Source organism: Akanthomyces muscarius, chromosome 5, assembly GCF_028009165.1.
Source record: "Akanthomyces muscarius strain Ve6 chromosome 5, whole genome shotgun sequence".
NCBI classification, from domain to species: Eukaryota; Fungi; Ascomycota; class Sordariomycetes; order Hypocreales; family Cordycipitaceae; genus Akanthomyces; species Akanthomyces muscarius.
In genome coordinates, this window is record NC_079245.1 from 3413097 (window position 1) to 3440378 (window position 27282).

Below are 27282 nucleotides of genomic sequence, written 5' to 3' on the forward strand. Positions count from 1 at the left end.
GTCCCCCGCACCATGGTGGGGGAGCACAACTGCCACCCATGAGAGCGACGGCCAGCTTCATCATCGATTGGAGCCTACTAGTTCGGCTTAAAAGACTGCCGTCGGCTACGTTTCCCGCTGCTTTCTCCTACTTCGTAGTCCCTGACTTCTCCTTGACTTTACACAAGCACAGTCGCACGACACAGCATACCCAAACCAGACGATCCTCCTCCACGGTACAAAAGCACAATGTCAAAACCAGATGATCTCCCTCCCATGCAGTACCGCTTTCTCGGAAAGTCGGGCCTGCAAGTATCTGCCATCTCGCTCGGCGGATGGCTCACGTACGGTGGCCACGTTGACCGCGGTATGCAATGATACCCTCTCCAGATGCATCCAATTTATCTCGCATACTGACTGCAACACAGAGGGTACCTATGCCTGCATGAAGGCTGCATACGACTGCGGCGTCAACTTTTTCGACTGCGCCGAGGTGTATGCCGGCGGCGAGAGCGAAAAGGTCATGGGCGAGGCCATTAAAAAGTACGGCTGGAAGAGAAACGACCTCGTCATCTCTACCAAGGTGCGCATCAACCGCCCCCATCCTCGTGTACGCTGCTCCCCGACTAACACTATTGCGCAGATCTACTGGGGCGCCGCCTTTGGCGACAACCCCGTCAACAACAAGGGCCTGTCGCGCAAGCACATCATCGAGGGCGTCGACGCCTCCCTCAAGCGTCTCGAGCTCGACTACGTCGACCTCATCTACGCGCACCGCGCCGACCGCCAGACGCCCATGGAAGAGACGGTGCGCGCCTTCAACCACGTCATCAACACCGGCAAGGCGCTCTACTGGGGCACGTCCGAGTGGCGCGCCGACGAGATTGCGCAGGCGCACCGCGTCGCCGACCGCCTGGGCCTCATCGGCCCCATCATGGAGCAGCCGGCCTACAACATGCTGGACCGGGCCAAGGTCGAGGGCGAGTTTGCGCTGCTCTACCGCGAGCCGGGCCTCGGCCTCACCGTCTTCTCCCCGATGAAGCAGGGCATCCTCTCGGGCAAGTACAAGGACGGCGTGCCCGACGACTCGCGCTTCGCCCAGACCGGCGTCCAGTACATTGCCGGCTACTGGAAGCGCGTCGGCAAGGAGGGTTGGGACAAGGTCATTGCCCAGGTCAACCAGCTGCAGCCCATTGCCGACCGCCTCGGCGTCAAGATGAGCACCCTCGCGCTCGCCTGGGTACTGCGCAACCCGAACGTCAGCTCTGCGATTACGGGCGCCAGCGGGCCCGAGCAGGTGTATGAGAATGTGCGCGCGGTTGCGGCCGTCGAGAAGCTGACGCCGGAGATAATGGCCGAGATTGATGAGATTCTCAACAACAAGCCTCCCACGATTAACGAGAGAGAGTAAAAGAGGCAATGCGATAGAATAAATGAATTGTGAATAAGTGCTCGTCTATAGCGTCCAAAAGCGGCCTTCAATATACTGCTAAATGTGTAAGCCTGGTGCGTTTGTTGTGTGTGTGTGTGTGTGTATAAATGATGGCTGTCGATGCCAGCACCGTCAGGTGTCGCATCTTGCTAAATCATTGGCGCTGAGACTGTATCATTTATATGCAGCATATTTTTCTCAAAATCGAGGTTCTGCTTTTCTCTACACAGTCATCGAGACTGATATTCTGGTGTACTTTTTCAGATCAGGTTGGCCACGACACTGAAAGCTACTCCACAGTCACCACCAAGTGTCACCAACCGTCCACTTGCACCTCGCAACGTTCAGCAAAGCAACGACAGCTACCATGGCGCGTATCGACCGTTTTGTATGTGCGCTGCGACACGTACAAGACTTAGTTTTGCTATGTCTCATCGTCGCAGCTCTGGTGGCGGCCAGAGACGATAGCGGCGGTGTTGATCCGCGTCCCGCGATTGGCTTCCATCTCGGCCAGTCGTATGGGTATCACCACTCCTCTGACCCATCTGCCCTTCCCCTCTTATGCTAATACACACCATAGCACAGCAGCAGCCCATCTAGCCAACGGCACTGTCATTGAACTCGCCAAGGTCGACGGCAGCCCTGCCTACCGCGCCTTTATGCAGCACGAGCTCCTCCGGCAGCAGGACTCTGATCTCTTCGCCGCTCCGCCGCGGACGCCGGCCACTCGTGCGCAGCTCGCGTGGCTGCTCAATGAATACCTCGGCTTCGAAGACGAGGCAGAGGTGCTGGCCGTGATGCTGCGCGCGCTGCGCACCGCGTCCGAGGAGGCCCTGGGCGCCGAGCCGCTGCCTGCCACCGTCGTCCTTGGTGCGCCGTACATGCGCGCGTGGCAGGACGAGGAGACGAGCGACAGGAGCATCGTGGCTCGGGCCCGGCGCCTGGCGGGCCTCCCGCACATCCAAGTCCAAAACATGGACCCCGTATACCTCGCCGAGGCGCACGCGGTCTTGGCCGCGAATGGGCAGGAGCTATGCCAGCACCGACGCTGCTACGGATCTTTGCTGTCAAAGCAGGATCCTTTTAGACGCGAGGTAATCTACCTAATTAGGTATGTCAACGCTAATTAATACGCTTCTCCTCTCGCTAACACGCAGCAGCCTCACAGACCAGTCCCTATACACGTCATTCCAGCTTGCCACCTGCTACTTCCTCACACCCGTCGGCGGCCGTCTAGGCACTATTAATCCTGATTTCGGACTGCGGAAACAGGACCACACATTTAGCAGAGACGACGACTTCTGGTACGAGTTTGAGGAGTACGTGGTGGCGCGCTGGGTAGACCATGCTGCTGACGGAGACAACTACCGCGGCAGCTACACGGTGCTTCTGGCGGGCGAGGGCGCCGACGATGCAAAATTTCAGCGCGCTGTGGAAAAAGCCATGGCGCGCATCGCGGTCGGCTCACCCGATGCAGAAAGGGAGACGGGACCGCCGCCGAGGGTGAGTCTGCTGGTCTCGCAGGATCCGAGCTTTGCGGCCGCACGGGGCGTAGCGCTCTGGCGGCGAACCATGATGGACGGCAAGTACTGTGCAGACTTTGATGAGCCTGCGGGTTGGGAAGAGGATGAGGGGGACGTGTACCGCGATGAACTTTAGGCAATCTGCCCGCCAAGACATGCTACCATTGGCTCGAGAATATGCAAGACCGTCGGGACGTGGGCGGCCGGGGCGTGTCTCGGGGCCTCTGGTCGGCATGCCCGGCGCCGACTTGCGTCTAGCTGTACGTCTTGCAGTCCACGTCGGCGCGATTGCGTCCAAAGCGACCGGTCCTTCAAGCCGGCCTGTTCCAGATCCGCGGCCGGGACAAGTGCCGCATTTAAAGGATCGTAGAGACTGTAGAGACTGTCAAGTTGTGAAAATCAAACATGCCGTGCGAGCATGGCATCTGTAACGCACTGTCTGGCTGATTATCGCTTGCGGCCGCCACCACGATGTGATATCATGTCTCGAGATTCTGATGCACTATTCGTAGCTCCAGCGGCTCGCGCGTGTCCAATACCAAGACGGGCTATAACGCGCTGTGTTGTGCCAGTACTACTGTAGGCGGCGAACCATCACTCACACGTCGAACCGGTCAAGAAAGGACCGGCGAGTAATTCCGATCGCTATATATGGATTAAAAAAAGGTTCACATAGCTAGATCATGATCCTGTGCCACGGCCCGCACACACAGCATTAGGGCCCTAGTGTAGTCCCATCGCCGTGCATCCGGCGCAGGCTCGTAACCTGGCACTTACACGAACCGTCAAGAGCTTGCAACTCCGGCGCCAATTCATCAAGACAAGTTTTCATTTCCATCCACTTTTTTCCGTCCTCCCTCTTCATCAACTTCTTACAGAGAATACGTCACAAACATGGCACCTTCCAAGCTACAAGAATGGTTTCCCTGGACCGCGGCGCCCGTCATCATCAACGGGCCCATGATTGGCGTCGCCTGCCCTAAGCTCGCCTCTGAGGTGAGCAAAGCGGGTGGCATCGGTACGCATATTCCCCCTCCCCATTCTACTCTTGATCGCGGTTTCATACTCACGCAGGGAAAAAAAAAAGGCTTCATCTCCTCCCTCGTCAACGTTGACAAGGGCTCTGCGGAAGTCACCAAGGCCCAGGACAGCCTCGCCGAGGTGCGGCAGCTCCTCGGCCAGCAAGGTGCCGACGGTCCCGTGCACGCGGGCATGAGCTGCATCACCGGCCACGAGAGCATCGCGCAGTTTGCCGACACGGTGCTCCCCGTGGTCGCCGCCCAGCGGCCCGCGGCGCTGTGGCTCTTTGCGCCCGACGGCGAGGTCAAGCCGCATGCCGCCATTGTCGCCGCCGTGCGGGAGCTCGGCCCGGACCGTCCGCGCGTGTTTGTGCAGGTCGGCAACGTGGCGGCCGCGCGCGAGGCCGTCGCGGACGGCGCGGACGTGGTCGTCTGCCAGGGCATCGACGCGGGCGGGCACCAGTTCCGCAAGGGCATGGGCGTCATCAGCTTCGTGCCCGAGGTGCGGAGGATGCTGGACGAGGAGTTTGCGGACAGGGACGTGGCGCTGGTGGCGGCGGGCGGCATCGTCAACGGGAAAGGCGTGGCTGCGGCGCTGGCTCTCGGTATTGTCCCCCCCCCCCCCCCCCCCCCCCCCCAGAATCAGTTTTGAGGTTTTCTTTTCTGATTCTTCCTTCTGACTGAATTACTAGGCGCCGATGGTGTGGTCATGGGCACCAGGGTGAGCACATCTACAGAGGCCCGTGTCACAGCGCAACGCACTGACGGGTCATTAGTTTACCGTGGCGGATGAGTCGATATATCCCGATTTTCGCAAGGCGCAGGTCCTCCAGACCACCGACGGCGGTTCATCTACATTCAAGTAACGTCTACCACAACCCATATGTGTATGTATTCATATGCTGCCAGGAACGCTGACGCCCAGCCTAACTACTAGGTCGCCGTTCAACGACCAGATCAACAACAGCAAGCTCTGGGGCCCTCTTTACGACGGGCGCGCCATCATCTCCGAGATCCACGAGAGGTTCCTCGCCGGCGGCACGCTGGACGAGTGCCAGGCGGCGCTGAAGCAGGTGTCGCCGCCCGAGGAGGCGGCCAAGCTGGTCAACACGTGGGCGTAAGCGAAAAACAACAAAGCATTGCGCTGCTGGTGTGATGCATGTGCTGACAATCTTGATACATTTAGAGGAACGGGAGTCGGATTGGTGAGGACAGGAGGCCCGGCCGGCAAGATTGTGGAAGAGATTCGTCGCGAGACCAAGGAGACGATTCAGTCGCTGGCCGGGCTAGTGTAGCGCAGGACATTACGTCACATGTGCTGCCAAGAGTCGATGAGTTCGCAATGAGGGAGCATCACCAACCAATTCACAGTCGCAAATAGCTCACAAGCACAAGAGTTCAGGTGGGAAGTAATCGTCTCAAATTCTATCATGATTCTTTCCTTCCCCAAGCAGCACTATCCCAGGAGAAATGCTTCTATGGTACATTGAACAGGTGTAACGCTTGCGAACCTCCATACAAGAAGTCCGCCAACAAGCCCGCTCGGGCGTTTTGTAAAGATTTCCGTCACATATTTCGGCGTTGTATCATGCATTAAAATAGTAACAGGGGTTCAAGACGTGGGCGTTTTTCTGTGCGTTTACTGTAAAGCGAAATGATTTACAGCTTAGCCTTGGACTGAGCCTTCTTCAGGATGGGCTCCATCTTGTTGGCCTTCATGACGTCGCCCTTGATCTTGAGCTTGCCGGACATGAAGAGGCGCTGAGCGTTGGCCTTGCCGGCGGCGAGCTCGCCAAAGTCCTTGTCGGAGAGGGAGAGGGTGACTGTGGGCGGAAAACGGGTCAGTGTGCCGTAGGAAATAGAAGGGAGAGAGAGAGAGAGAGAGAGAACTAACCAGTGGGCTTCTCGCCGAGACCCTTGGAGACCTTGCCCTCCTTCTTGAGGTCGAGGTTCCAGCTCTCCGTCTCGCCGGCCGTGTTCTTGAGGGTAAAGGCAAAGACGGCGCCGCCCTGCTTGATGGCGTCCTGGCGGTCCGAGTCGCTGGCCAGAGCCTGGTTGATCTGGTCAAAGGCGGCGGAGGCGGGGAACTTGGCTGTTGGGATTCAGTCAGCATATATGCGTCTTCGTCGTTTCCTGGCAGAGCTTCGTCGAGATCGGAGCGCGCGCCGCCTGGCATTTTTCGGCCTCGGCTAGCAAACGCAAACGGGTTGGGGGAATCAAGGGAAGGTAGTAGCTTGGGGGGGAATACGTACAGTCGGCGACAGACATGATGAAGGATTGGATCGGGGGGTATCAAAAAAAATAAGAGAAGTTGATTTGATAGATGGATGGGATGGAGGAGAAGAGAAGAGAGAGAGAGAGAATGGTAGAGGGGTCTCTGGAGCTTTATGAAATGCGTCTGCTCGGCTCGGCCACGCATGTGATGGGAACCTCGGCCGGCCAGCCAAAGCCAAAGCCAATTCTTCTTTTAGCTGGGCTGGGGGAGTGGGTCGTGAGGAGGTCACTAGTGACTACCTACCTACCTTGCCGTACGCATACTGAGTAGCATGCTCCGGACTCCGTACCTACAGCGCTCTACTCCCAAAGCCTGTGCCCCAAGATCCCCCCTACCTACCGTGTGCGGAGAAGCCCGCCCAGCGCGCTGCAAATTCACAGAACCCAGCGGCCACAGCGTCCGTCCCCAAGCTTTGTGCTCTCCCCACAGCGAGGCTTTCGTTTCCCCCCCTCACTTTTCGTGCTTCTACGCAGCCCATTATGACCAATCAGCGTCCGTATCGACACTGAGCCTCCTCGGTAACTGCCCTGGACGACATAGCCGAAGCTAAGCAATTGGCACACTCATCAACTCCATCCCGTGCGCCCCCCAGACTCACCTTTGCAGGTTCCCGGCCCCGTCCCTCTGCTAACTGCTGATATAGGCGACTCTCTTCCCCCGGGGAGGGCGAACGAACGGCGCCATCGGTCGATGAGAATGCCCAGGTGGTCCGCTACACCTTCCCCCCACGATAATTTTCATGACGTGATCCCGCTACCACATATGTCTCTTTGTTTCTGTGCTAAAACTTTTGAAATTCTAGAATTCTCGAAATGCCGTGATGCGCGCAGTCTGCTCCGTAGTTGGAGGACCGTTCTGATGTTTAATTACGCGGCCGTCAGACGACATCGACGTCTGGCAAGTTGCAAGCGCCGAGGCGTTTACCCCGACAGTAACTTGTGCCTGTTCACCTCGAACGGCCGCCGTCCCGGTACCTGATTAGCTCAACATGGCACATCTGCATCTTGGGCCCAGGCGGGCCACGGCCGGCACGCACGCGACCAGCATATGATTAGCCGCTAACAACGCTTTGTCTCGTCTGGATTCAGCTACCCCGGCACTCAGTGTGCCGATTTTTATTTATTTATTTCTTTGGCCGAATTGATCTAGGCACATGCTCCATTGCTCTATTAATAGTTTTTGTAGATTTCTATGCTAGTGTACAGGTGGCCTCGCAAAGCCTATATTCGTGTGCGGGCGAGGATCCTTTTGAGTGGCGTCTTCACCGCGAGGCCACGGCTGTTATAGATGCCATTCCGGCACCGCAAAGTCGCGGTTCTGCGGCCAGTTCTCTTGTCTAGTCATCTCTGTTAGCAACACTGTTTCGTCATGGCCCAATCGACTGCAATGTGTCAACGTACCTCGTCATCAGCAACGTCGTCATCCTCCTCCGGCGCTCCGTCAGATCCTCGGCCGCCGTCAGCCGGAGCCAGTCACCCAGCCATGTCCGCATCTCCGACTCGCTCTTGCCCAGGACGTCGATGCCGCGCTCCATACACGCGATGCGCAGCTCGTCGACCTCGAGGCCCATAGGCCCGCCGTCCTCGACCAGATTCTTGTCGTCGCCTTCGAGGAACGCCATGCGCAGCGTGCCCTTGATCGCCCACAGCCCGGGTGGCACGAAGCCCAGCCGATCCCACATGGCGCCCGACAGGTGCAGGCTGCGCAGCACGTGCTTGCGGGCGAGGGAAGGGGAGACGCGCGGGCTCAGCACGCCGTGTGGGTGCGCCGTCTCCAGCTCCCGAAAGGCCTGCCGGCGGCGCGTCTCGGCCTTTTCCGCGCTGCCGCGCAGCTGCCGCGGGATGCGGCATGTGTACGGCACGATGCCGTCCACCAGCATCACCACCAGCGGCGAGAACTCGCCGCAGATGACAAACATGAGCCCAAAGCACGGCAGACGCAGCAGGTCGTGCCGCACACGCCACAGCAGAACCCAGTCGGCACGCGAAAACGACTTGGGCACCACGTACGGCCGCCACACCGACGGCCGGTCGTCGGCGGGCGTCCGCGCCAGCTTCTCTCGTAGCAGTCGGCGGTTGGCAAAGACGGCCTTGAGCCCGTTCTTGTAGAACTTGAGATAGCTTTTGCCCAGGTGAAAGAGGTAGGAGGGTGTCGAGTTGTAGGCCTCGCGCTGCACTGCTTCCAGCACAGGGGGCCGCGTGGACGCTGGCGGGTTGAGCAACGGGTTAAGGATCTCCTTGCTGCTGCGTAATGCGGCAGGTGGTGTGGTGTGATGTACGCTGCGAAATTGTACAGATCGGTGGCGATTCGTGGTGCGGGCGACTCGGGTCGTCGCGAGACCAATGTGGTTGGGGAGGACGGCAAAGTTTCGCGAGAGCGACAGCGCGCCGGGGCTGTTTGCCCGGCAGCGCCAAGCAAGGCTGGAGCTCATCGAGAGAGACGACTGGCTGACCCTGGCGCTGTTTGTGGTGCGTCTGATGGAAGTTGCAGAGAATGAGGAAAGAAGACCAAAATATCGCCGGGGGTGGTTGATCTGACGTCGAGTAAAACGGGGTGGTGTGGCGTGTGCCCCACAAGCCAATTCAGGCACCAAATGCATCTGCGCCGCAGGCAGTATACGTGAAGATCAACAGTTTCGCCTGAATGATGTGGCGGGTAACCAATTGAACAAATAGAGCCACCCGCTTGTTCAATCGCATAATTCCGAAAGAATTGCCTAAATCAGCCGATATTGGCCAGCCGCTTTGTCAAGTATCAAGTTCTGAGCGATTGGTGTGTCGCTTACGGCAACATCAGCCTTGTATTATCCGTGGGGAAAGGCCTTGACACTGCACGAACAGGTTCAGCAGTTTTCATAATGTCGCTGTTTAAAGAAACTTAAGACACATGACTGTGTGTATTCTGTCAATCCTGGCGAGAGGGCATTGACGGACTGGCGTGATGTCGCCATTTCTTCCTTACTAATGACGGCATGTGGATCGCCTCTCGAGACAAATTTGATCTCTATCAACTTCCTACGTAAAAGTGGTAAACTTTTTCGAGACGGTGCACTCGGCTTCAGCTCCGCGTACGAAACACATCGCGTTGAAGAATTGAATTATTAGCAGAGAAAATGGTATGCTACAAGTTACATGGCGACAGAATACATTCTACCCGGTGCTCACCCGTGCTTAGGTTCACGCCGACGCCTCCAACTTCAATGAGGGTGTTACCAAGGAGGATGCCTACGAACAGGTTCTTCTGCAGGCAGAGGGTCTCTTTTATGACCAGCGCAACTGGGTAAGTGATGGCACTGTATAACTGCCGACGAGAATTACTTTGCTGACTCACGTAGGTCTGGTGAGCCACTTACAACGGTCCTCGTCGATGTACTGGGTTTCTGACGAAATACAAGCAATCTTTCGAACGCAGCGTCTCTGCTGTGGCACGCTTACCAATCTCTGCCAGCGCCCAGCAATCGCGTAAACTGGTCAGGTACGCATACACATCAAGCTTCCCCAGGACCTCTCTGCTCCACGCGTCTAACCATGCACAGGATTCTACGTGCTGGACCCGTCCGCTGCGAAGCCTCAACTTATTCTCGGTCCCTTCCAAGGCAAAGTAGCCTGCCAAATTATTGCCTTTGGCCGCGGTGTGTGTGGCGTTGCGGCCGAGTCGCAGACCACGCAGCTCGTCCAGGACGTGGAGCAGTTCCCCGGTCACATTGCCTGCGACAGCGAGAGCAAGAGCGAGATAGTCGTGCCCATCGTGGCCGACAAGGACGGCGAGAAAAAGGTTGTTGCCATCATCGATGTGGACTGCGCCGAGCTCAATGGATTCGACGAGGTGGACAAGAAGAACCTGGAACAGCTGGCGGAGCTGATTGGCAAAAGCTGCAACTGGTAGCCCAAGTATACAGCAAGCAATATAGAATAAAACAAAAACAAAAATCCGAGGTTCTGCAGTGATTTCATACGACGGTCATGTCCTCATTGAGAAGATGATGCGGAACAACGTAAAGCACGGTGGCTAGTGGATTATGCACTTGTTATAAATAGCAGCATACGTAAGAAACAGAAGCACAGCCTGCAGCGTACGTCGCCCTGATCATGCATGAGTGGCTTGCATAAAGGCCTCACAGCCGGAAGCTTGGGAGCACCGATCGAGATGTGCATAGTGTCTGGTGCTTGTACGCCACACCAATAAGGCTGTTCCAATAATATCTCGGATTGAAAGCGTGCAATGGCGTGAAGGACGCGTCAGGGCTGATGATTGGCTTGGCTGCGGATTGCGCAGCTGCTGGCGCTAGCACTCCCTAACAACTGGAGAGGAGGGGCCAGTTGGCAGCTGGTGCCATGGACAAAGCATGAAGAGAGTCGAGTCAAGTCAAGATAGCATGATGCAAACAAAGTAATAAACAGCGGACAAAAATCTCAAAGAAAACAAAAATGGGCCTTCAGCTGCCCGATCACTACAGGGGCTGCCAATAGTTCATTGTCGAAATCAAGATCGCAGACAGCTTCATTCCGATGGCCAGCCATTTTTGGCGGTAGCGGGCCAAAACCAGGAAAATCATGCCACCAACGACCACTAGCGACCACTAGAGCAGCCTTTGTTTTAGGTGGTTGCAGCGTTTTACAGGCCGCAGGCCTTGGCTGTCTACAGTGGAGAAACAGGCCGCCCAGCCACCGAGTTTCCGCCATGGCAACGCCCTTGAAGCTCCCCTCCCAGCCACTCCTGCGCCAGGGAATGACGCCCTGGAGGGACGCCTGGACACACAGGAACCAGGTAAGCGGGAAATAGCTGAGACAGTGCGTCCTGAACCGGCCGGCGTGGACTGGCCTGCTGGACTGTTGCTGAAACAGCGCCAACTGCCCTACAGCAGGGCCTGTAAGCTCGCTGAACGACCTACGGCTGCGCCACAGCCGGGCGCCGCATGCAGCCAGCCAGCCCACCCAGGCCACCGTCCCAGCCTCGCCCTGGCACTGCACTGACGCTCGCTGCACCAAATCGGCGTCAAAAGTCCGACCAGGATCGCCTCGCCTCGACAAAACACGCCCCAACCCAAGCTCACCTTGTTCCACCATCACACCTTCATCATCCCGTTTCTTCCGCGGGCATTCTTTGCTTTCTGCTTTCTTGCATACTCCCATTGTCTGCCTGGCACGCCTGCAGTCGCATTTTCTTATTCCCTCTTTTTTTTTTTTACATCTCTATACCTCTTCGTCTCGAAAGCGTTTGTCCACACATGCAGCCCCGCCATTTCACAGCACCCAATGTCAAAGTAAACAAACCCGCTGCCCGCCGTCTTCCACCTGGTCAGCCACCTGTGGAGCGACGACTCGACGATTCCGTGACTTTGCGGCCACACAGAAAGAGATAGCAGCCAATATCTCTCAAAACCGTTTCCCTCGCCATCATGGCATCTGCCGCCCGACCGTACTTCACGGGCGCTGCCCATACCGCCGGTATATTCGCCGACCTCTCTGTCGACGGCCCCGTCATCGGCACGCTCGTCGCCGTTGTCGATCGCGCCAAGAACCTGCCCAATCGCAAGACCATTGGCAAGCAGGACCCCTACTGCGCTGCCAGACTCGGTAAAGAGGCCAAGAAGACGACGACTGATATTCGCGGAGGCCAGACTCCCAAGTGGTAAGCAGCCCAGTCCTCCGTCACGGGCACCCAAACAACCTCCGTGCACGCTGCTAACTTGCATGTCCTCTCCAGGGACCAAGAGCTACGATTCACTGTCCACGACTCCTCCGACTACTACCAGCTCAAAATCTCCATCTTCACTGACGACAAAAAGACTGATCTCGTCGGCGAGGCCTGGATCGACCTCAAGACCATCATTGTACCTGGCGGCGGCCAAGCAGACGTGTGGCAGAGCTTGTCCTGCAAGGGCAAGTACGCCGGCGAGATTCGTCTCGAAATCACATTCTACGATACTCGACCCAAGCCTGACAAGCCCGTTAAGGCTAAGCAGCCATCGGCCTCGGATATCGACTCGGTCCGGCAGCGAACCTCACCCGTCAAGAGACGCCCGTTGCCCTCAGACCCCATTACCGGTGAAGCGCCGCCTGCACCTGTACCTGTTCCCGTCAGCGGAATCGCAGCCGCGAACCCGGAATACTATGGCCACCAGCAGACACCCCCCAGACATGCCAAGCAGCCTTCGCACTCCGGCATGATCCCCAACCAGTCTCCGCTGCAGGCGATGGAGTACAGCAACACACTCCCTCAAGGGGCCCGCCAATTGTCAGGAGATGGATACGGCACCTCACCTGGAGCTCCTGCCGCCCTGAGCTACTCGACAACTCCTAGTCGCCAACCGCACCGCTCTAGAGAACACCATGACACACCTCCGCGACAGGTCGATGCCCCTGCCTATGAGTTTCCGGAGAGTCCCGCTCACTACACCCATCCGGACCGCCATGAGCTGCACATGGGAGATAGACACTTGCCGTCTCTTGACATGAGCCAACCTCCGCCGCCGCCGCCAGCACATCGTTCGCGCCACAGCAGTCTCGGTCCAGACTCGCTGCAAGTCTCGCCCACAAAGGTTGGCCCCTCAACGCCCATGCGACGCGACGTTCTGAAGAGCGAAGCTCATCGTCACACGGCCTCGACCTCCTCTGCTCGCCCGTCCTACTCTCACCACGATCTACCTCCATCCCCACACAGCCCTGCAGGCTATGGTACCCCTTCACCCAGACATCAGTCATATGACTCTGGTTATGGTAATCGCTCGTTGCATGCCACTGTCGAAGATGTGCCAGACTCTCCCACAGGCGTGAGCTCCTCTTACAGAAGCAGGCATGGCAGCGAACCTCCGGCCGCACACATCGGCTCTTCCTACAGAAGCAGACATGACAGCGAACCTCCATTTGAGCGCGAGCCCAGCCCGAACCCTTACCAGAGGCACTCCCCCAACCCGTCGCCGGGTTACCATCACCAGTCCGCAAGTTATGGCTCAAATCATGATTATGATGATCAGGACTATGATTATGGCTACCAGGGCTCACCATCGGCGATGCCAGGCCATGGCTATGGTGGAAACTCCCAGAGCACTCCGCAGCATCGCCACGTCAGACAGGGTAGCGGACAGCCCCCGCGCACCCCTACCTATGGTATGCCAGCTCCTCCTTCGTCGCTCCAGCACACCGTCGACCCTAGATTGGCTCGCGATGTCTCGGAACGCATCAGTGAGGAGAGGCAGTACGATAGTCGCCTCGCTGGCCAGCACCCATCGCCCGCTCGCGGCCGTCAGAGGAGCGAGCCCCCTCCCAGCTACGGAACACCGCCTCATAGCTACGCACCGCCACCCCATCATGATAGACGTGGAAGCTCCATCACGTACTCAGGAGGGCCCCAGGACATCCAGCCCATCCCACCCCATGGCTACGGTAGGAACATTTCTGCAAGCCCCGCACACAGTATTCCTAGAAAGTCTGTGAGCCCGGCGCCGCAGGCCCTCGAGGAACAACATGCTCCGGGTGTTCCATTTGGCCCTGACTCATACGATGCGCTAAACCCTAGCATGGTGTCGTCTCGGTCTTCACACTCTGCAATGTCCGGACAGGAACGCCCAGACTTGAACGGCAAAATTGTCATGCACGATGGCCGTGAGGTTGATCCCTCTGACCACTTGCCCATGGAATCGTGGGCTCCTGAACCTGAGCCCAAACCTGGCCAGAAGTCGGCTTCTGCTGACAACCTTCGCCGTTCACCTGGCGGAGCTCAACCCATGCCACCAACGGGACGCAGGCAGATGCGACTCTCGCGAGCTGAGACCGCACCAATGACTGCCTATGGGAATGAAGAGCCTCACACACCACCGGCGCCGATAGGTGGCCGCAATCGCTTGCAGAAGAAGGCTCCACGAGGCACTTCGGTGTCACCTGGAGCACCGAGCCCATTGGCACCCATCCACTCGGAAAACTACCAGGAAAGGCAGAGCCCTCATGGCTCTTACGGCCGCCAGGGCCACGCGCACCGCGGATCGTACGACTATCCCAGTGAGAATTATGCGCCGCCACAGTACGGCAATGGTCCGCCCATCCCGGCGAAGATTCCGCTGATGAGCGGTGCCATTGGGGGATCCGAGATGTCTCTGGCAGAGGAGATGCAACGCATCGACATTGGCAATGGCAGATCTCGTCGCCGGGGGGGCTATTAGTGCTTCTGAAATTTCGTTTCATTTGCAACCCCGTTTTTTTGCATCTTTACTTTGTTATGATTATTCTTGTATTATATTTGGAGAAAACGAAACCACCGAGTTGGCTGGATTTTGGGATGGCGCTGGCTTTGCATAAGACGGCATCGATATCACGAGCACAGACTCGGAGCGATGTGGATAATTATAAATGTATATATGAATACAAAATGATTAGATTTTATGATACAATTTCGATTTCTATACCTTGCTTGCTTGTATCCTTGTGAAAATGGAAGCAACTGCGGTTAGTCTAGATCGGACATGGAACCCCACTATCTGGCGGTGGTTGGCACCAAAAAAAAAGGTGTTCCACCGCCAAACTGGCAGAAAAAAAGTTGGACTCTTCACTTCCAACGACACCTCTTCCTGTCCACCTCGTTTTCGATATTTGACGAAGCCGCCGCCGATTGACCGAAGCCACCGAAACAAAAAATCAACAAGGCCACAAATCCGAAAACCTCCCTCACAGCAAACCATGGCGGCGCAAGTCGGACCGCTGCCGCAGCTCAAGCTCGCCACGGGCCCGGCACCCATCACGGCCGAGCAGCGCTACTGGCGCACCTTTAAGAACCAGCTGCTGATGCCCTCGCCGACGAGCTACCCGGTGACGCACATTTCCTGCGGGAGCGGCGACACCTTTGCCGTGACGACGGGCACGCGCGTGCAAATCTACTCGACGCGCACCCGCAAGCTGCTCAAAACGATCACCCGGTTCGGCGACGTGGCCCGCAGCGGCGACATTCGGCGTGACGGCAAGGTGCTGGTGGCGGGCGACGACAGCGGCAAGATCCAGGTCTTTGACGTGAACTCGCGCGCCATCCTGCGGACGTGGACGCAGCACAGGCAGCCCGTGTGGACGACGCGCTTCTCGCCGACGCAGCCGACGGCGCTGCTGAGCGCCAGCGACGACAAGACGGTGCGGCTGTGGGACCTGCCGAGCGGCGAGCCCGTGACGACCTTTGCGGGCCACGCCGACTACGTGCGCGCGGCGCGCTTCCTGCCGGGCACGACGTCGAGCATGATTGTCTCGGGGAGCTACGACGCCACGGTGAAGCTGTGGGACCCGCGCACGGGCAGCCGCGCCGCGGCCATGACGTTCAAGCACGCCGCGCCCGTCGAGGACGTGCTCGCGCTGCCAAGCGGCACCACGGTGCTGGCCGCCGCGGACCACTGCGTCAGCGTCCTCGACCTGGTCGCCGCCCGCCCGCTGCACATGATCAACAACCACCAGAAGACGGTCACGTCGCTCAGCCTGGCGTCCAACGGGCGCCGCGTCGTCACGGGCGGCCTCGAGGGCCACGTCAAGGTCTTTGAGACGACGGGCTGGAACGTCGTCAACAGCGTGAAATACCCGTCGCCGATTCTCGCCGTGCAGGTCATCCCCTCGGCCGTCAGCAACGACTCCTCCTCCTCGGGCAACAACGACGACGGACCTGCCGCCGTGGACCGCCATCTCGCCGTCGGCATGCAGTCCGGCGTGCTCTCCCTCCGCACGCGCCTCACCGGCCCCGAGGCGCACCGCGAAAAGGAGCGCGAGCGCGAGATGGACGCCCTCGTCGCCGGCCGCTACGACTCGCTCGAGGCGAAAAAGGCCAAGCGCAAGCGCCGCGCCGCCGCCCAGCACCGCCTCGACCTCGTCGGCGAGGGCGCCGACGTCGTCATCGCCCACGAGGCCTCGTCCCTGTCCTCGTCGCGCAGAAAGGAACGCCCCTGGCAGGCGGACCTCCGCCACGCGCGGTACGCCGCCGCCCTCGACCAGGTCGTCGACCGCGCGGCCAAGGACTACGCGCCGCTCAGCGCGCTGAGCCTGCTGCTGGCGCTGCGCCACCGCGGCGCCGTCCGCGACGCCCTCGAGCACCGCGACGAGCAGGCGGTGCTGCCCGTCCTCAAGTGGGTGTGCGCGTACGTCTGCGACCCCCGCTACGTGAGCGTCTGCGTCGAGGTCGGCCTGCACCTGCTCGACCTGTACGCCGAGTACGCGGACGCCTCGGCCGAGCTGGCCGAGGGTTTCAAGACGCTGCACAGGCGCGTCCGCAGCGAGGTCGACCGCGCGCAGGTCGCGAGCCAGACGGGCGGGATGCTGGACAGCCTGATCCTGGGGTGTGTCTGATTCGGCGGTGGGTGATTTGCATCAAAGCATTGTGTCTTCTTTTGCTACTTTCTGAGGCGTTATTGTGAGGCGTTTGGCATTTGCGGAAAAAAAAAAACATGGCGTTGATTCATCTTGTCGAAAAAGAGGTCATTAAATGAAAGAGGGTATGGTGCGGTCTAATGACGAGTAGTTGATGTATATGCTATAGATAGATGTACAAGACTATTATACATATTACACGAAAATTATCACACATGCGCTGTGTCTTAAAAAGTGTTGCCCAAAGTGAATGTAACAAGGACAAGAGTAAACAGCGTAGGAATGGAGAGAGAAGAATAAGCGGTAATAATAACGCCCAGTAGTGGGGGTTTTAATCTTCTTCATTCTGATTCTGACAGCTTCATCTACATCTGATTTAAAAAATACAAAATAAAAAAGTAGTTTGCTCGCTCCTCGCAAGACAAGATGAAAGAGCTCCTCTCTGCCCGCACAAGCCTCGGGGCACTGGGGTATCCTCCCTCCTTCCGACATCTTTCAAGATTGCCAACAAAACACAACAGAAAAGCACACATTGCACAGAAACATGGCAGCAGATTTTGAATAGTACAGCAAAAGGGAAATAGCCAAGCCTGTAAATGCTGTGAGAAATAGTACCCAAGACTATGAAAAAAAGGACGAGAAAAAAAAAAGGCATGATATATATATATGAGACAAAATGGAACGGGGCGGCGTACTAAGGTATATAGAATAGAAGCAGAAGAAAAAAAAGTTGGAAAAGGTAAAGATGCTCGCCATGCAAAACTATCGCTCACCATGGTGCATAAAGAAAGGAAAATAGTAAGAATAAGGATAGGTCGCGTAGAACGTGGCTCATGAGCACGGCACCAAATCGGTATATCGTCATCTCTCTGTCATCGGCACAAGCATTACATGCAAAAAGGAAGTTTGGTGCAATCGTTGGCGGAGACTGCATCACCCGGGAGCTGCCGTCGATCGGTTGTTGGGCATCTGTGGTGTTCCCTCGCCCTCCGTGGTGCTTCTTGGTGGCGGCATGTCAATGCTGTCCGTGGACATGCGGGGTGTCGACGTCTGTGCATTGCCCGCCGGATATCCCGAGTTGGTGTAGGAAGGCTCAATGCCCCAGAAATCCTTTTGCAGACCTTCCAGAATGTGCATGTCGATGCGCAGCGAGCTGGTGGCCGTGGCTGATTGCCGCAAAAAGCCAATCGTCTTCTGGAACAACTGGCGCAGAAGCTTCTCATCGACATATTCGTGCATGATGGGATCTTTAAACGCCGCAGACAAAACAAGGAGGTTACCCCATTGGGCGTGCGCGGTGCCAAAGACGCTGGTGATGACGGGCCGTTTGTCGCCGAGGCCGTGGAAAGCCCTCGTGCTCTCAACGAGAGCCTTGATGGCTTTCTGGGCGAGAACCAGAATGTGTGGATTCAAGTCTTGCACGTTTCTCGCCTGGGGGTCGATGCGTGGAGCTTCAACTTCGGCGCGGAACTCCGATGAGGGCGGTTGTCCAGTGGTCGGATGGTTCTTAACAAACGAAAACTGCAAAATCTGCCTCAAGAAGGGTCGATACGTCAAAACCTGAGCCCCCCAGTATTTGGCGCGGAGTCTTGCGGAAAGGATGTCCGAGGCAGGAGGATCGTCTTCCTTAAAGGCGAAACTTGGGCCGACCCATTGCATTCCAGAGACCGCATCAGAGACAAAGTCGACATTTTTAAATGGTATTTCCCCCACGGCTCCCTTGGCCGGATCTTCTGGCGCGTAAAACATGCGATGAATGCTGTTGAGATGCGTTCGTAGGTAGAGCTGGCCAAGGTAACTGTCGAGGACAGGCTTCGGGAAGCCTTCGAGCAGGCTCATGTTAGGGTGCGGGATGTCGTTCTCGTAGGATAAGAGACCTGAAGGCGGAACAGGGAGTTCAGCAAGTAAATCACTCTCCAATTGCAGACATGTCCAAAACGCCAACGAGAGCTGGTTATACTTGGTGTCTTTAATAAACTCTCGCGTGGTCTTGAATCTCTTAAGCTTTTCCAGGCTGGGACGCATAATCACCTGAAGTTTATGACTGGCCCTGTGTATGAATGCAAAGCTCTCCAAAGGCCGTCCGAGTTGGCCTTGGTAGAGGCCAGCAAAGATGTCGGCATAGACGTTCTTCATATTGTTGTAGGAACCGAGATGGTTACCAAGAATGTCGGTCGCAAAGGCAAAATATTCCAGTCCCGGTATGTTCTCATAATTCTTTTTCAGTAGGCCTGGTCGAGTATTCCCTGCCAGGGACGAACGACGGCTATGGTATGAACGATCCTGGTCACGAGGGGACGCTATACTGGATGTTTGCGAGCGCGAAGTATCCCCCGGCGGCGAGCCCTTTGGCGATTGAGGGATACCATTAAGATGAAACCGTCCGGTTCCATGAGGCATAGGATCACCCACATGGAGGGCGTCCGGCACATAGTCTCGATGCTGGCATACCTTGCCGAGCGCCAAGACGGTCAGGACGAGCGCGGTGTGTATAGTTCGATTTGGCCGGCCGACTCTGGAAGTGGGTGATGCCGCTGACATCTCCATACTGTCGGGCGCCGGAGATGACCTCTTACGCTTCGAACCAGTAGACTCCATGGAGCTACTGACAGCCCAAGCTGTACTGGTCTTGCTGCTCTGTTTGCTTCCTTGTAATGGAAGAGACTCGAGGAATTGGCGCACCCATTGATCTAGGATCGGAGGTTGCACGATTGGATGCAGGTTGAGAATGTTTTCCTTGAAGGTCTCGACATATGACCACACATTCTTCTCGGAAAAGTCGGGATTGCCATCAGGACCAAGTACGCCGCTTCTATAATCAACCTGGTCATATGGGCTTTGGCCACCCAAAGTACCCCAATCTGCCGCTTCGGTTGCTGTAGAGGGCGACGGAGAGTCGGATGAGTCGTCAGGCATATCGACGCTTTGCTGGTCATGTTCGCGCTCGCGCTGTTTTCGTGACATCCTATTATCCTCACCACGGCCGTACAAAATCAACAAACCTCGATTTTGTTCTTGACTTATGGGATATTCTCCCACATAGCCTACACCTTCGCGCTCGACGTGGTGTTTTGTCAGCTCTTGGATGGAGGGCCAGTTCAGTAAAAGGCCGGCCAGTGTAGTATGATTCATGGGAATAGCCGGCTCGCCAAGAGGGGGCGGAGGGCCGGGCTCTGTCTCTTCCTCATCCTCAGGCAAAATCGTTTGGTCGGGACGGGCCGCAGCCGCATCTTGCGACGAGTATTTGACCATTTCGTCTCCAGTAAATGGCGTGCTCTCCTCTTTGTACTGGTCCTCCATCTCCTGGTCCACCACTGCCGCATTCGACTTGGCAGGAGGGTCACCCTTGAAAGCAACTGATTCAATTTTTGTGAGGCGTTCGTCCATCCGAGCAAAGTGCTCAGTAAGCGTGGCTAGCTGGGTCTGCATCATGGCAATGCCGTCGAGGATATCGGATTGGGTTTTGTCAGCGCTGCGAGTTAACGGTTAGTAATGGCGGGCATATAGTGTTAGGCAAACTGACACTTTGGGCGGTGGATCGCGATATTTGCATTCAGTCCCTCTGTCTCTGCATGTTTTACAGGGTCTAGTTTCGTCGCATTTCGCTTTCAGTTGACGGCACGAGTCACAAGCCTAGTTGACGATTAGCGATGGCTGATGGTCTGGTAATGCCAAGTCCATACCTGAGAAGCTCTTGTATTCTTCTTCTTCACCTGGGCCACACTTGAGGACGCATACAGGCCACCGTACATGGGCTGGTCTCCAGAGGATGAATATGCAGGCTGGCTCTGACTTTCGTATGCCTGAGGAGGCTGCATGGATGCTGAAGGCGTGGGGTGATGACGGTACGGGGAAACGGTCGGAGGAAGCTGCGTAGTAGGCTCGTAGTTGACATGACGTTGAGACTCGGAAGAATAGGCATGCGGGTGCGGGGGAGGGGCAGGGTGATGCGAAGCAGAGCCATGGCCGCCGTCCAGGCCATGGCTACCCGATGTCGGTCGACGACTATCCTCAGGGCCTTCTCGCTTTATAAGGGAGTCTCTTGATGGGTAAGGAGGGTAATGTGGCTGCGCCGGTGAGTGAGGCGGCGGCGGCGGCGGTTGAGACTGGGGATGACGATAGTGGTCGTGCATGGGGGCAAGAGCCTCTTGGTCGTGATGGCGACGGTCGACGTCAGGATGGTGCAAAAGGCCATGCCCGGAATTGGGAGGATGACTGGGAGAGAGGTCGGAGTGCCGGGGAGCATAGGACTGATATCCGGGAGCAGCAGAAGAGGGATGCTGAGAATGGGATGGCGGAGGTAAGTGAGCCGCGGAGTGCGGGAGCGGTAATGTGGTTGGCTGCTGCGAGGTGGTACCGGACCACGAGGACAGACGAGGCCGTTTGCTTTCCATGGAAGGTAGGTCCATCTTGTGTATTGTAGACGGGGCCAGAGACACACAGGCTCATAGCCGTGGGTGAGTCGAGTGGCAAAGCTAGGACCAGGCGAGGCAGGGAGCCATGGACGGGAGCCGAGACGACGGTACGACGGACGGGCGGGAAGAACCAAGGCAGGTGTCGCGATATCGCGGCGTTGGGGAGTCTATTGGATCAAAGCTGTGGTCTCGCAACCTGGCTGGCTGACATGGGGTTGGGCGACGACGTGGCTTGGGGCGCTGTCACTGAGCGACCAGACAAGCAAAGGCTACCTATGCTGGTGGGAGCCGAAGTAGCGTCTGTAGTACGGTGATTTGTGTGTGACACGGCAGGGAAACGAAGCAGTTCAGTGAAGAACTGGTACGGGCCGACGAGAAGCCCACCGAGAGGACGCAGGGAGATGGGGGGAGGGCAAGACCAAGGCAGACGCCAGGAGCGGTGAATCGACAGACACGGGAGAAGATTCAAGATCAGCAAAGAACGAGGCACTCGTGGTTGGAGTTGAAGGTCGAGAAGGACGAGAAGCGTAAAGCAGAGCGGCGGCGTGTGGGGCGTGTCGCGGAGAGACAGGGCCAAACAAAGCTTGCCTTTTGCGGGCTGAAGAGCAGGAGCGGTACCACGCTGGAGAGGACAGGGATTGGTGTCGGGTCGGGCTGATGTGGCGAGTAATGGGCCGTGGATGGCAAAAGGCGGCGCGCGAGGTTGCGATGCGGCGTACGGGTGTTTGCGCCAGCGGCCGGCCGCCAGGACGGAGCAGAGTGCGGCGGTACTTGTATGGTGGCAGCAAAGGCGGCGTGTAGACGGGCTGCAGGGCCAGCGGGTGTGTTGGGCATGAATATGCAGAAAGGAGCAGGGCCCAGGGGGGGTGAGGAGAGGGACGGATACCTAGGTAGATGGCTGAATGGCCAGGAGAATCAAGAAGGAGGGGGGAGGCCAGGGACAGGCGGCGACGGCGGATGGCTGGGCTGGATGGCGGCCAGGAAGAGCTTTGGCTGGGTGGCAGTGGCAGAGGGGGAGGCGACACCACTCAGCACAAGCAAGGCCAGGCCGACGAGAGGCTGACCTGACGGGGGTCACAATGGAGCAGAGGCCAGGGCAGCAACAGATCTGTGATGGACCGGGCGCGAGCGAGATGGGTAGCTGTGCAGGCCAACTAGGCGGAAGAAGCGAGCAGCAGCTGCGTGAGATGCATGTACAATGCTGCAATGCAATGCCGTGCGTGGCTGAAAAGGTGGTTGCGGGTGCGCTGTGCTGGGTGGGCGCAAAAGAGCTGCAAGCTGTGCGATGTACTCCGTACTCCGTACTGAGTACAATGGTACAATGGTACAATGATACAAGCGGGCGAAGGGGGCAAGCGGGCAATAATGCTCAAAAATGTACGGATAATAATGCGCTGTTTAGTCGGTACCTAGTACCGAGTAGGTACTGATAGTCCGGCTTTGTTCTGTGGTGGCTCGTGGCGGCGACGACAAAAGACGGTAAGCTGCTCGAGCTCGACTGCTGGAATATCGCTCGAGGTCGGACCCAAGGGCCCAAGGCTGCGGGTACCAGCTCCTCCAGGGGGTGGACCAGAGCCAGCTCTCCATCATTGACCCATGTCCACCGACCACCTGAGCTGTGCTCTTTGTCTCGTTCTGTTTTGTTTTTCTCCTTCTGGTCGCGCTGCGGGACGAGCTAACCAGTCGCCAGCCAGGTCGGGCAAGGGGCCCTCTGCCAGCAGACAAGGGTCATGGTGCATGGGCCAGCGGTGCTGGGCCTCGCCTCCGTGTTCAAGTCTGCATGGGGATTGTGGTTGGTAGCGGTAATGAAGAATGGGGAGGTGAGGGGCGAGCTAGCAGCGTGGGTTAAGAACTAGTTCAGGTTCCGTCATTGTTTTGAGGTCAAGTGGTGCTCGCTCTAGTAGTGATGGTGGGTGATGGTGGTGGTGGTGGTGGTGGTGGTGCGGGACAAGCAGAGGTACCGGTATTGACGAGCTATGGGCTAGCCTTCAGGCTGCAGAGCATGCACGGCCAACCGCATCTTGGGGGCACCAGGAAGGCGGATAGGGGAGCGAGGCGGCGATGGGGGATAAAGTGAGGTTGTACGTAGAAGAAAGGTGAAGCTGGGGATGTGAATCGTCTTTGCGTAGGCGGTGCTCGCCGTGGTGTTGTCCTGCAAACGGCAAGCGGGAAACAGGCAGGGCGCGCCCCGTCCAGCACCAAACAGGCTGGGCCAGCAGTCAGCAGCTACACCGACATCACGCACTGACAGGACAATGTGCCCACGCATACTGGTACGAGCACAATCCCACGGCTCGAGACTCCATCGCCAAGTCGCAAACTCTCTCGCAAACCCATAATACATTCATCACACCAGTGGCTCGCTTCCCCGTACTCATCTCTCGACGACGTTTCTGCGCCGCTTAATTACTCCGGTGCTGGCCCCCATCCGGTGCTAGTCCCCGTTTGCCCTTCATTTCGGCGTCCACAAGATTACAACCTCTCGACTCCGCTCTTTTTATTTCAATACGCGTCTTGCGCCAACTTCAATTACGAGCTCATTTTCATGCCTGTACAATTTCCATCAGGTAGACCAGTACCCGCCGACCTCTCCATCCTCTTGCCCGGTATTTCTCTACCACGCAGCATGCTGTACTTTCGCTGCCCAATGCCCACGCGATAGGCCTCCTCCTCGGCCAAGTGACAGGCAAGGCTACTGCTACTACTGGCAGCTGGCCATTGCAGTCAAGGATTGTCATTGGCTGAAAAGAACTAATAAACATGCCAGTGTCGGCAGTCGTTCCCAGCGCAGACGAAAACCACGCCAGCTGATAGGCGAGGGGGTCGGTGCAGATGCCCCAGCCTGCCTCACATAGGCATTACCGAAGTCGACTTATAATTACGAATACCAGTATTGTACCTACTGGTACGGAGTACACGCACGGTAGTTATCATTCAGTCGATGCTTGCAGGCTGCGGCGCATCTGTACTGTATGAGCACCTCATGACCAAACGCAAGGGCTTCAACGCAAGTCGGCAAGCAGCAAATGCCCCTAACCCATGGCCTATCCCTTGCCTTCATCAACATCATCATCTTGCTCCAGGCTACGGATATTCGTGCCAGTAATCTGCTTCTGCATCCACCCACATGCAGCCCACTGCCGCCCCCAGCCGTCTTTTGCTCTCGTGGCCTAGTGGCCTCTCATCACGCTGCGCTCGACTTGTGCTTGCGCCCTGGCACGCCTGACCAGCCAAACTTGACCAGCTGGGAAATATATCAGTGATGCAAGCTCTCTTTTCTCTCCAAGCTGTGCCAGCTTTTTAGCGTTGAGTGGCGTACATCCCTAGGCCCTTGCCCAGCCAGGGCCAGGCAGCCCGCTGCGGAGCGGAGCGAGGCGAGAAGCAAGGCGGTGGGTGTCATCATTAACACGGAGCCCACCCATGAGCCACCGTGGAGCTTCCAACTGGCACAGCGGCGCTGCAGTCAAGTTAGGTTGATCAACCCGCCGGAGAGGCCAGCCATCCGAATCGAATCCCCTCAACTGGCATGCAGCAAGCTAACTTAGCTTCCTCGTCCCGTCTGCTAGCTTCTGGGGGACGATGAGCAAGCACCACAGCTAGCTGGCTGAAAACGCCTCTTTACTGGCTGTGCCGTCCAGCTGCTATTCTCTACCCAGACTAAATACAACCCACAGACCAAAATACACCACGGCAAGACATGCCCGGCTTTCCAGAAAAGGGGTTTTGTGATTTCTTCATTCATCGCCGAGCTCCTTGCTCCTCAATCTCGCACACAGTCCCCACACCAGGGAACCTTGCACGACTTGCCAGCCCAGAGACACTCAGACACACCAAGCTCATCGTTCCGGCATGGCTAACGTGATCGACGCGGGTTTCCGCCCCATGGACTTGCTGCATGCCACTCAACCACTGTATTGGTACTCCGTACAGGGGCGCACCCGACGTCTCAGTGGTGATGTAAATTGTGATGACCACTGTCCATGATTCTCGACCCAGCGGCTCAACATCTCCTGGAAAACAGGCGACTGCTTTTGCCAACAAGATGATGGTGTAAATCAAGGAGTTCATCAGCGTTGCATTGATGACTTGGTCGGTCCAATAGCGTGCAGATCTTCCAAACACCACTCTGCGAATGCTCCAGACTTTAGGCGATTGTCTCAATTGTTAGGAGCTTGGAAGCTTGCCCACACGTGGTTCTTACAATTGCTTCTCGAAACTAGAGCATCCTGCCATCAATCCTTCGTCATCCCTCGCCTCATCGTCACCAGCCGGAACAAAACGCCGCCTACCGAATGTAGTCTTCTGCAGCTTTCAGGCATTGCTGCACTCATTGACTTTTCCATCAAGGCCCTACTGGTATCCATAGTACCGCTCTACTTGTGATCCGGCGGAGCGACACCTTCAACGTGTTTCACTCGCCCTGGATAGTCACACGCGATGTCTCGCCGCCACACTGTGGCATGTTTGCGACCTTTTATTTTGTCACTGACTGCTCCGTCCCTTGGCCCGCCTACTGGTAGCAATAATGCTCGGCTGTTCGCCGGCTTACCATGGACCCCCTTCTTCCTTCCACGATGAGATCTTGCTTCCCCAAATCGTACTGGTATTGCGCAGCTCAAACTGGTGCCGCATGAATCGCACTCAAACCCATCGGAACAGAACGAACCATTGGTATGTGGTACAGAGTGCCATTCGCCAACTGTTTCACTGCTCGAGTCGCACCACTAGTCCAGTGGCATGGCCGACGCCAACCCAAGGTTATTGGTTGGGGGGCTTTTACCACGTCTCTGGGACCAATGCAACCTTCCGCTCGGCGCTAGACAAACTCGGTACAAGGCCTCTTGCACAAGGAGTCTCCAGCCTGAATATTTATCCCCAAGTTGACCCGGGGGCAACGGGGAAACGAGCTGCCGCTATGGTGATTTATTAGTAGCATCCAACTTGCCTACAAGCTGTTGTTCCCCCTCTCAGCTCTGGTGGCATGACATACCGTTGAGCCGCCAAAAAGCCTTGAACTGCTCGATGTGAGGGTCAATGAAATCAAAATGGGCCACTATGCCAAAAGATCTTACCCAATAGACACGCACAAACTTGTATCCAGACACCATTTGCCCTTTTGTCCCGCTATTGGACCGCCGGACCATTCGCATCCGAGCCCACTATGTCTCTTAACACGACCAGCGTGGCTGAATGGCTGGGTTCCCAGCACAGAATGACGCTCCTCGTCACTTCTCGACAATTGCTGGCCCTAGAGATCTGCCGAGTCCCACCTTCACAACAGGCATTGATTGCCCTTTCTGACTCGGCCCCGCCAGTGCCTGCATCGGCCAGAACCGTCATAATCTCCAATCCCCTCAGCGTTTCCAGAACAGCGGTACGGGTCTCATTATGCTCCATAGCGCTAATACCTTGTGCAAATCTTGACAGATTACAGTCATGTAGCCTGCCCAGTCGATTCAAGGCAAATGGACAGACTCGGGCTACGATCTACTGGTGAGGACCCTGATTTTGGTTTCGGAACCCAGAACTTACCACTGATAAGCAGGTTGAATCACGCGACTAGGCCCTGGTCTGCCAACGCTAACAGCGCTGACAACTCTACCGTCTGGCTCCGCTCATGCTTTTTGACATTGGACAGTGGAAACTTCGACACGCGTACTTAGATGTAGGCGCTCGGGGACCAGCCCGCTCGTGCCGGGAACCCTCAAAATGGTATCAGTACTGATGCTCCTCACGCTCAGCGAGGCTTCGTTATTTAGATGAACTTTGTGTCATGATGCGATTGCGTACTTTTAGAGTGCGGGCCGGGCCTAGAATCCCCATGCAGTGGCTTGCATAACAGTGGGAAATACGGGCTCGAGCTACCATGGCCTTGTAGGATGTCAATGGCAATCTTGCAATACATAATCTACTGCGTACTTTAGAAGCTTACGCTGGCGACAGGCACCAAATGTTGTCTTACGCAAACTATGTTTCTGCAGCACCAAAGACACACGCCTGGGATACGCCGGGCGCTACCGGCGGCGCCGCTAAAGTTTCAACTTTACGGATGCGACAGGCTTGGGCGACGTCTACGATGATCTCGGCAACGGTCGTTGCCGGCCATGCCTGCGAACAAAGACAGATAGCGGCAAACAGAACAACTGGTCTGACACTGCGCTGGCTCGTGCATATCGATTTACCCCTTCACCGTATCCAGAGATTGGTCTCGCCCAAGTGAACGAACGCGCATTGCTGGGATTGCAGCCGGGCTGGCAGCTGGGTAGGAAAGGGCTGCAAGACCCGATACCGACAAGTCTACTAATCGTAGT

At 56.9% G+C, this 27282-nt stretch overlaps 10 protein-coding genes across 10 annotated transcripts; 7 read left to right on the forward strand and 3 right to left on the reverse strand.

The window, feature by feature from the left end:
• Nucleotides 1-228: 228 nt before the first annotated feature.
• LMH87_010466 (uncharacterized protein) lies at nucleotides 229-1390 on the forward strand (the record flags this gene model as incomplete). The annotated part of the gene is made up of 3 exons (XM_056197631.1): nucleotides 229-346; nucleotides 408-562; nucleotides 623-1390. 3 exons carry the CDS (start codon nucleotides 229-231, stop codon nucleotides 1388-1390), a joined length of 1041 nt encoding a protein of 346 aa, XP_056054660.1.
• Nucleotides 1391-1778: 388 nt separating this feature from the next.
• Nucleotides 1779-3070, forward strand: LMH87_010467 (uncharacterized protein; the record flags this gene model as incomplete). The annotated part of the gene is made up of 3 exons (XM_056197632.1): nucleotides 1779-1933; nucleotides 1992-2522; nucleotides 2572-3070. 3 exons carry the CDS (start codon nucleotides 1779-1781, stop codon nucleotides 3068-3070), a joined length of 1185 nt encoding a protein of 394 aa, XP_056054661.1.
• A 758-nt stretch (nucleotides 3071-3828) lies between these two features.
• Nucleotides 3829-5248, forward strand: LMH87_010468 (uncharacterized protein; the record flags this gene model as incomplete). The annotated part of the gene is made up of 6 exons (XM_056197633.1): nucleotides 3829-3952; nucleotides 4022-4558; nucleotides 4646-4674; nucleotides 4730-4815; nucleotides 4891-5070; nucleotides 5140-5248. The coding sequence occupies 6 exons, from the start codon at nucleotides 3829-3831 to the stop codon at nucleotides 5246-5248; spliced, it is 1065 nt and encodes a 354-aa protein (XP_056054662.1).
• A 364-nt stretch (nucleotides 5249-5612) lies between these two features.
• Nucleotides 5613-6221, reverse strand: LMH87_010469 (uncharacterized protein; the record flags this gene model as incomplete). The annotated part of the gene is made up of 3 exons (XM_056197634.1): nucleotides 5613-5776; nucleotides 5848-6045; nucleotides 6206-6221. 3 exons carry the CDS (start codon nucleotides 6219-6221, stop codon nucleotides 5613-5615), a joined length of 378 nt encoding a protein of 125 aa, XP_056054663.1.
• A 1288-nt stretch (nucleotides 6222-7509) lies between these two features.
• LMH87_010470 (uncharacterized protein) lies at nucleotides 7510-8827 on the reverse strand (the record flags this gene model as incomplete). Its single annotated transcript, XM_056197635.1, has 2 exons — nucleotides 7510-7564; nucleotides 7629-8827. 2 exons carry the CDS (start codon nucleotides 8825-8827, stop codon nucleotides 7510-7512), a joined length of 1254 nt encoding a protein of 417 aa, XP_056054664.1.
• A 513-nt stretch (nucleotides 8828-9340) lies between these two features.
• On the forward strand, nucleotides 9341-10113 carry LMH87_010471 (uncharacterized protein; the record flags this gene model as incomplete). Its single annotated transcript, XM_056197636.1, has 5 exons — nucleotides 9341-9343; nucleotides 9403-9507; nucleotides 9563-9567; nucleotides 9623-9702; nucleotides 9764-10113. 5 exons carry the CDS (start codon nucleotides 9341-9343, stop codon nucleotides 10111-10113), a joined length of 543 nt encoding a protein of 180 aa, XP_056054665.1.
• Nucleotides 10114-11626: 1513 nt separating this feature from the next.
• Nucleotides 11627-14386, forward strand: LMH87_010472 (uncharacterized protein; the record flags this gene model as incomplete). Its single annotated transcript, XM_056197637.1, has 2 exons — nucleotides 11627-11859; nucleotides 11935-14386. 2 exons carry the CDS (start codon nucleotides 11627-11629, stop codon nucleotides 14384-14386), a joined length of 2685 nt encoding a protein of 894 aa, XP_056054666.1.
• Nucleotides 14387-14900: 514 nt separating this feature from the next.
• LMH87_010473 (uncharacterized protein) lies at nucleotides 14901-16535 on the forward strand (the record flags this gene model as incomplete). The annotated part of the gene is made up of 1 exon (XM_056197639.1): nucleotides 14901-16535. One exon carries the CDS (start codon nucleotides 14901-14903, stop codon nucleotides 16533-16535), a length of 1635 nt encoding a protein of 544 aa, XP_056054667.1.
• A 954-nt stretch (nucleotides 16536-17489) lies between these two features.
• On the reverse strand, nucleotides 17490-20374 carry LMH87_010474 (uncharacterized protein; the record flags this gene model as incomplete). The annotated part of the gene is made up of 3 exons (XM_056197640.1): nucleotides 17490-20028; nucleotides 20080-20189; nucleotides 20240-20374. The coding sequence occupies 3 exons, from the start codon at nucleotides 20372-20374 to the stop codon at nucleotides 17490-17492; spliced, it is 2784 nt and encodes a 927-aa protein (XP_056054668.1).
• Nucleotides 20375-26132: 5758 nt separating this feature from the next.
• On the forward strand, nucleotides 26133-26534 carry LMH87_010475 (uncharacterized protein; the record flags this gene model as incomplete). Its single annotated transcript, XM_056197641.1, has 3 exons — nucleotides 26133-26345; nucleotides 26414-26464; nucleotides 26517-26534. The coding sequence occupies 3 exons, from the start codon at nucleotides 26133-26135 to the stop codon at nucleotides 26532-26534; spliced, it is 282 nt and encodes a 93-aa protein (XP_056054669.1).
• Between the last annotated feature and the right edge of the window lie 748 nt (nucleotides 26535-27282).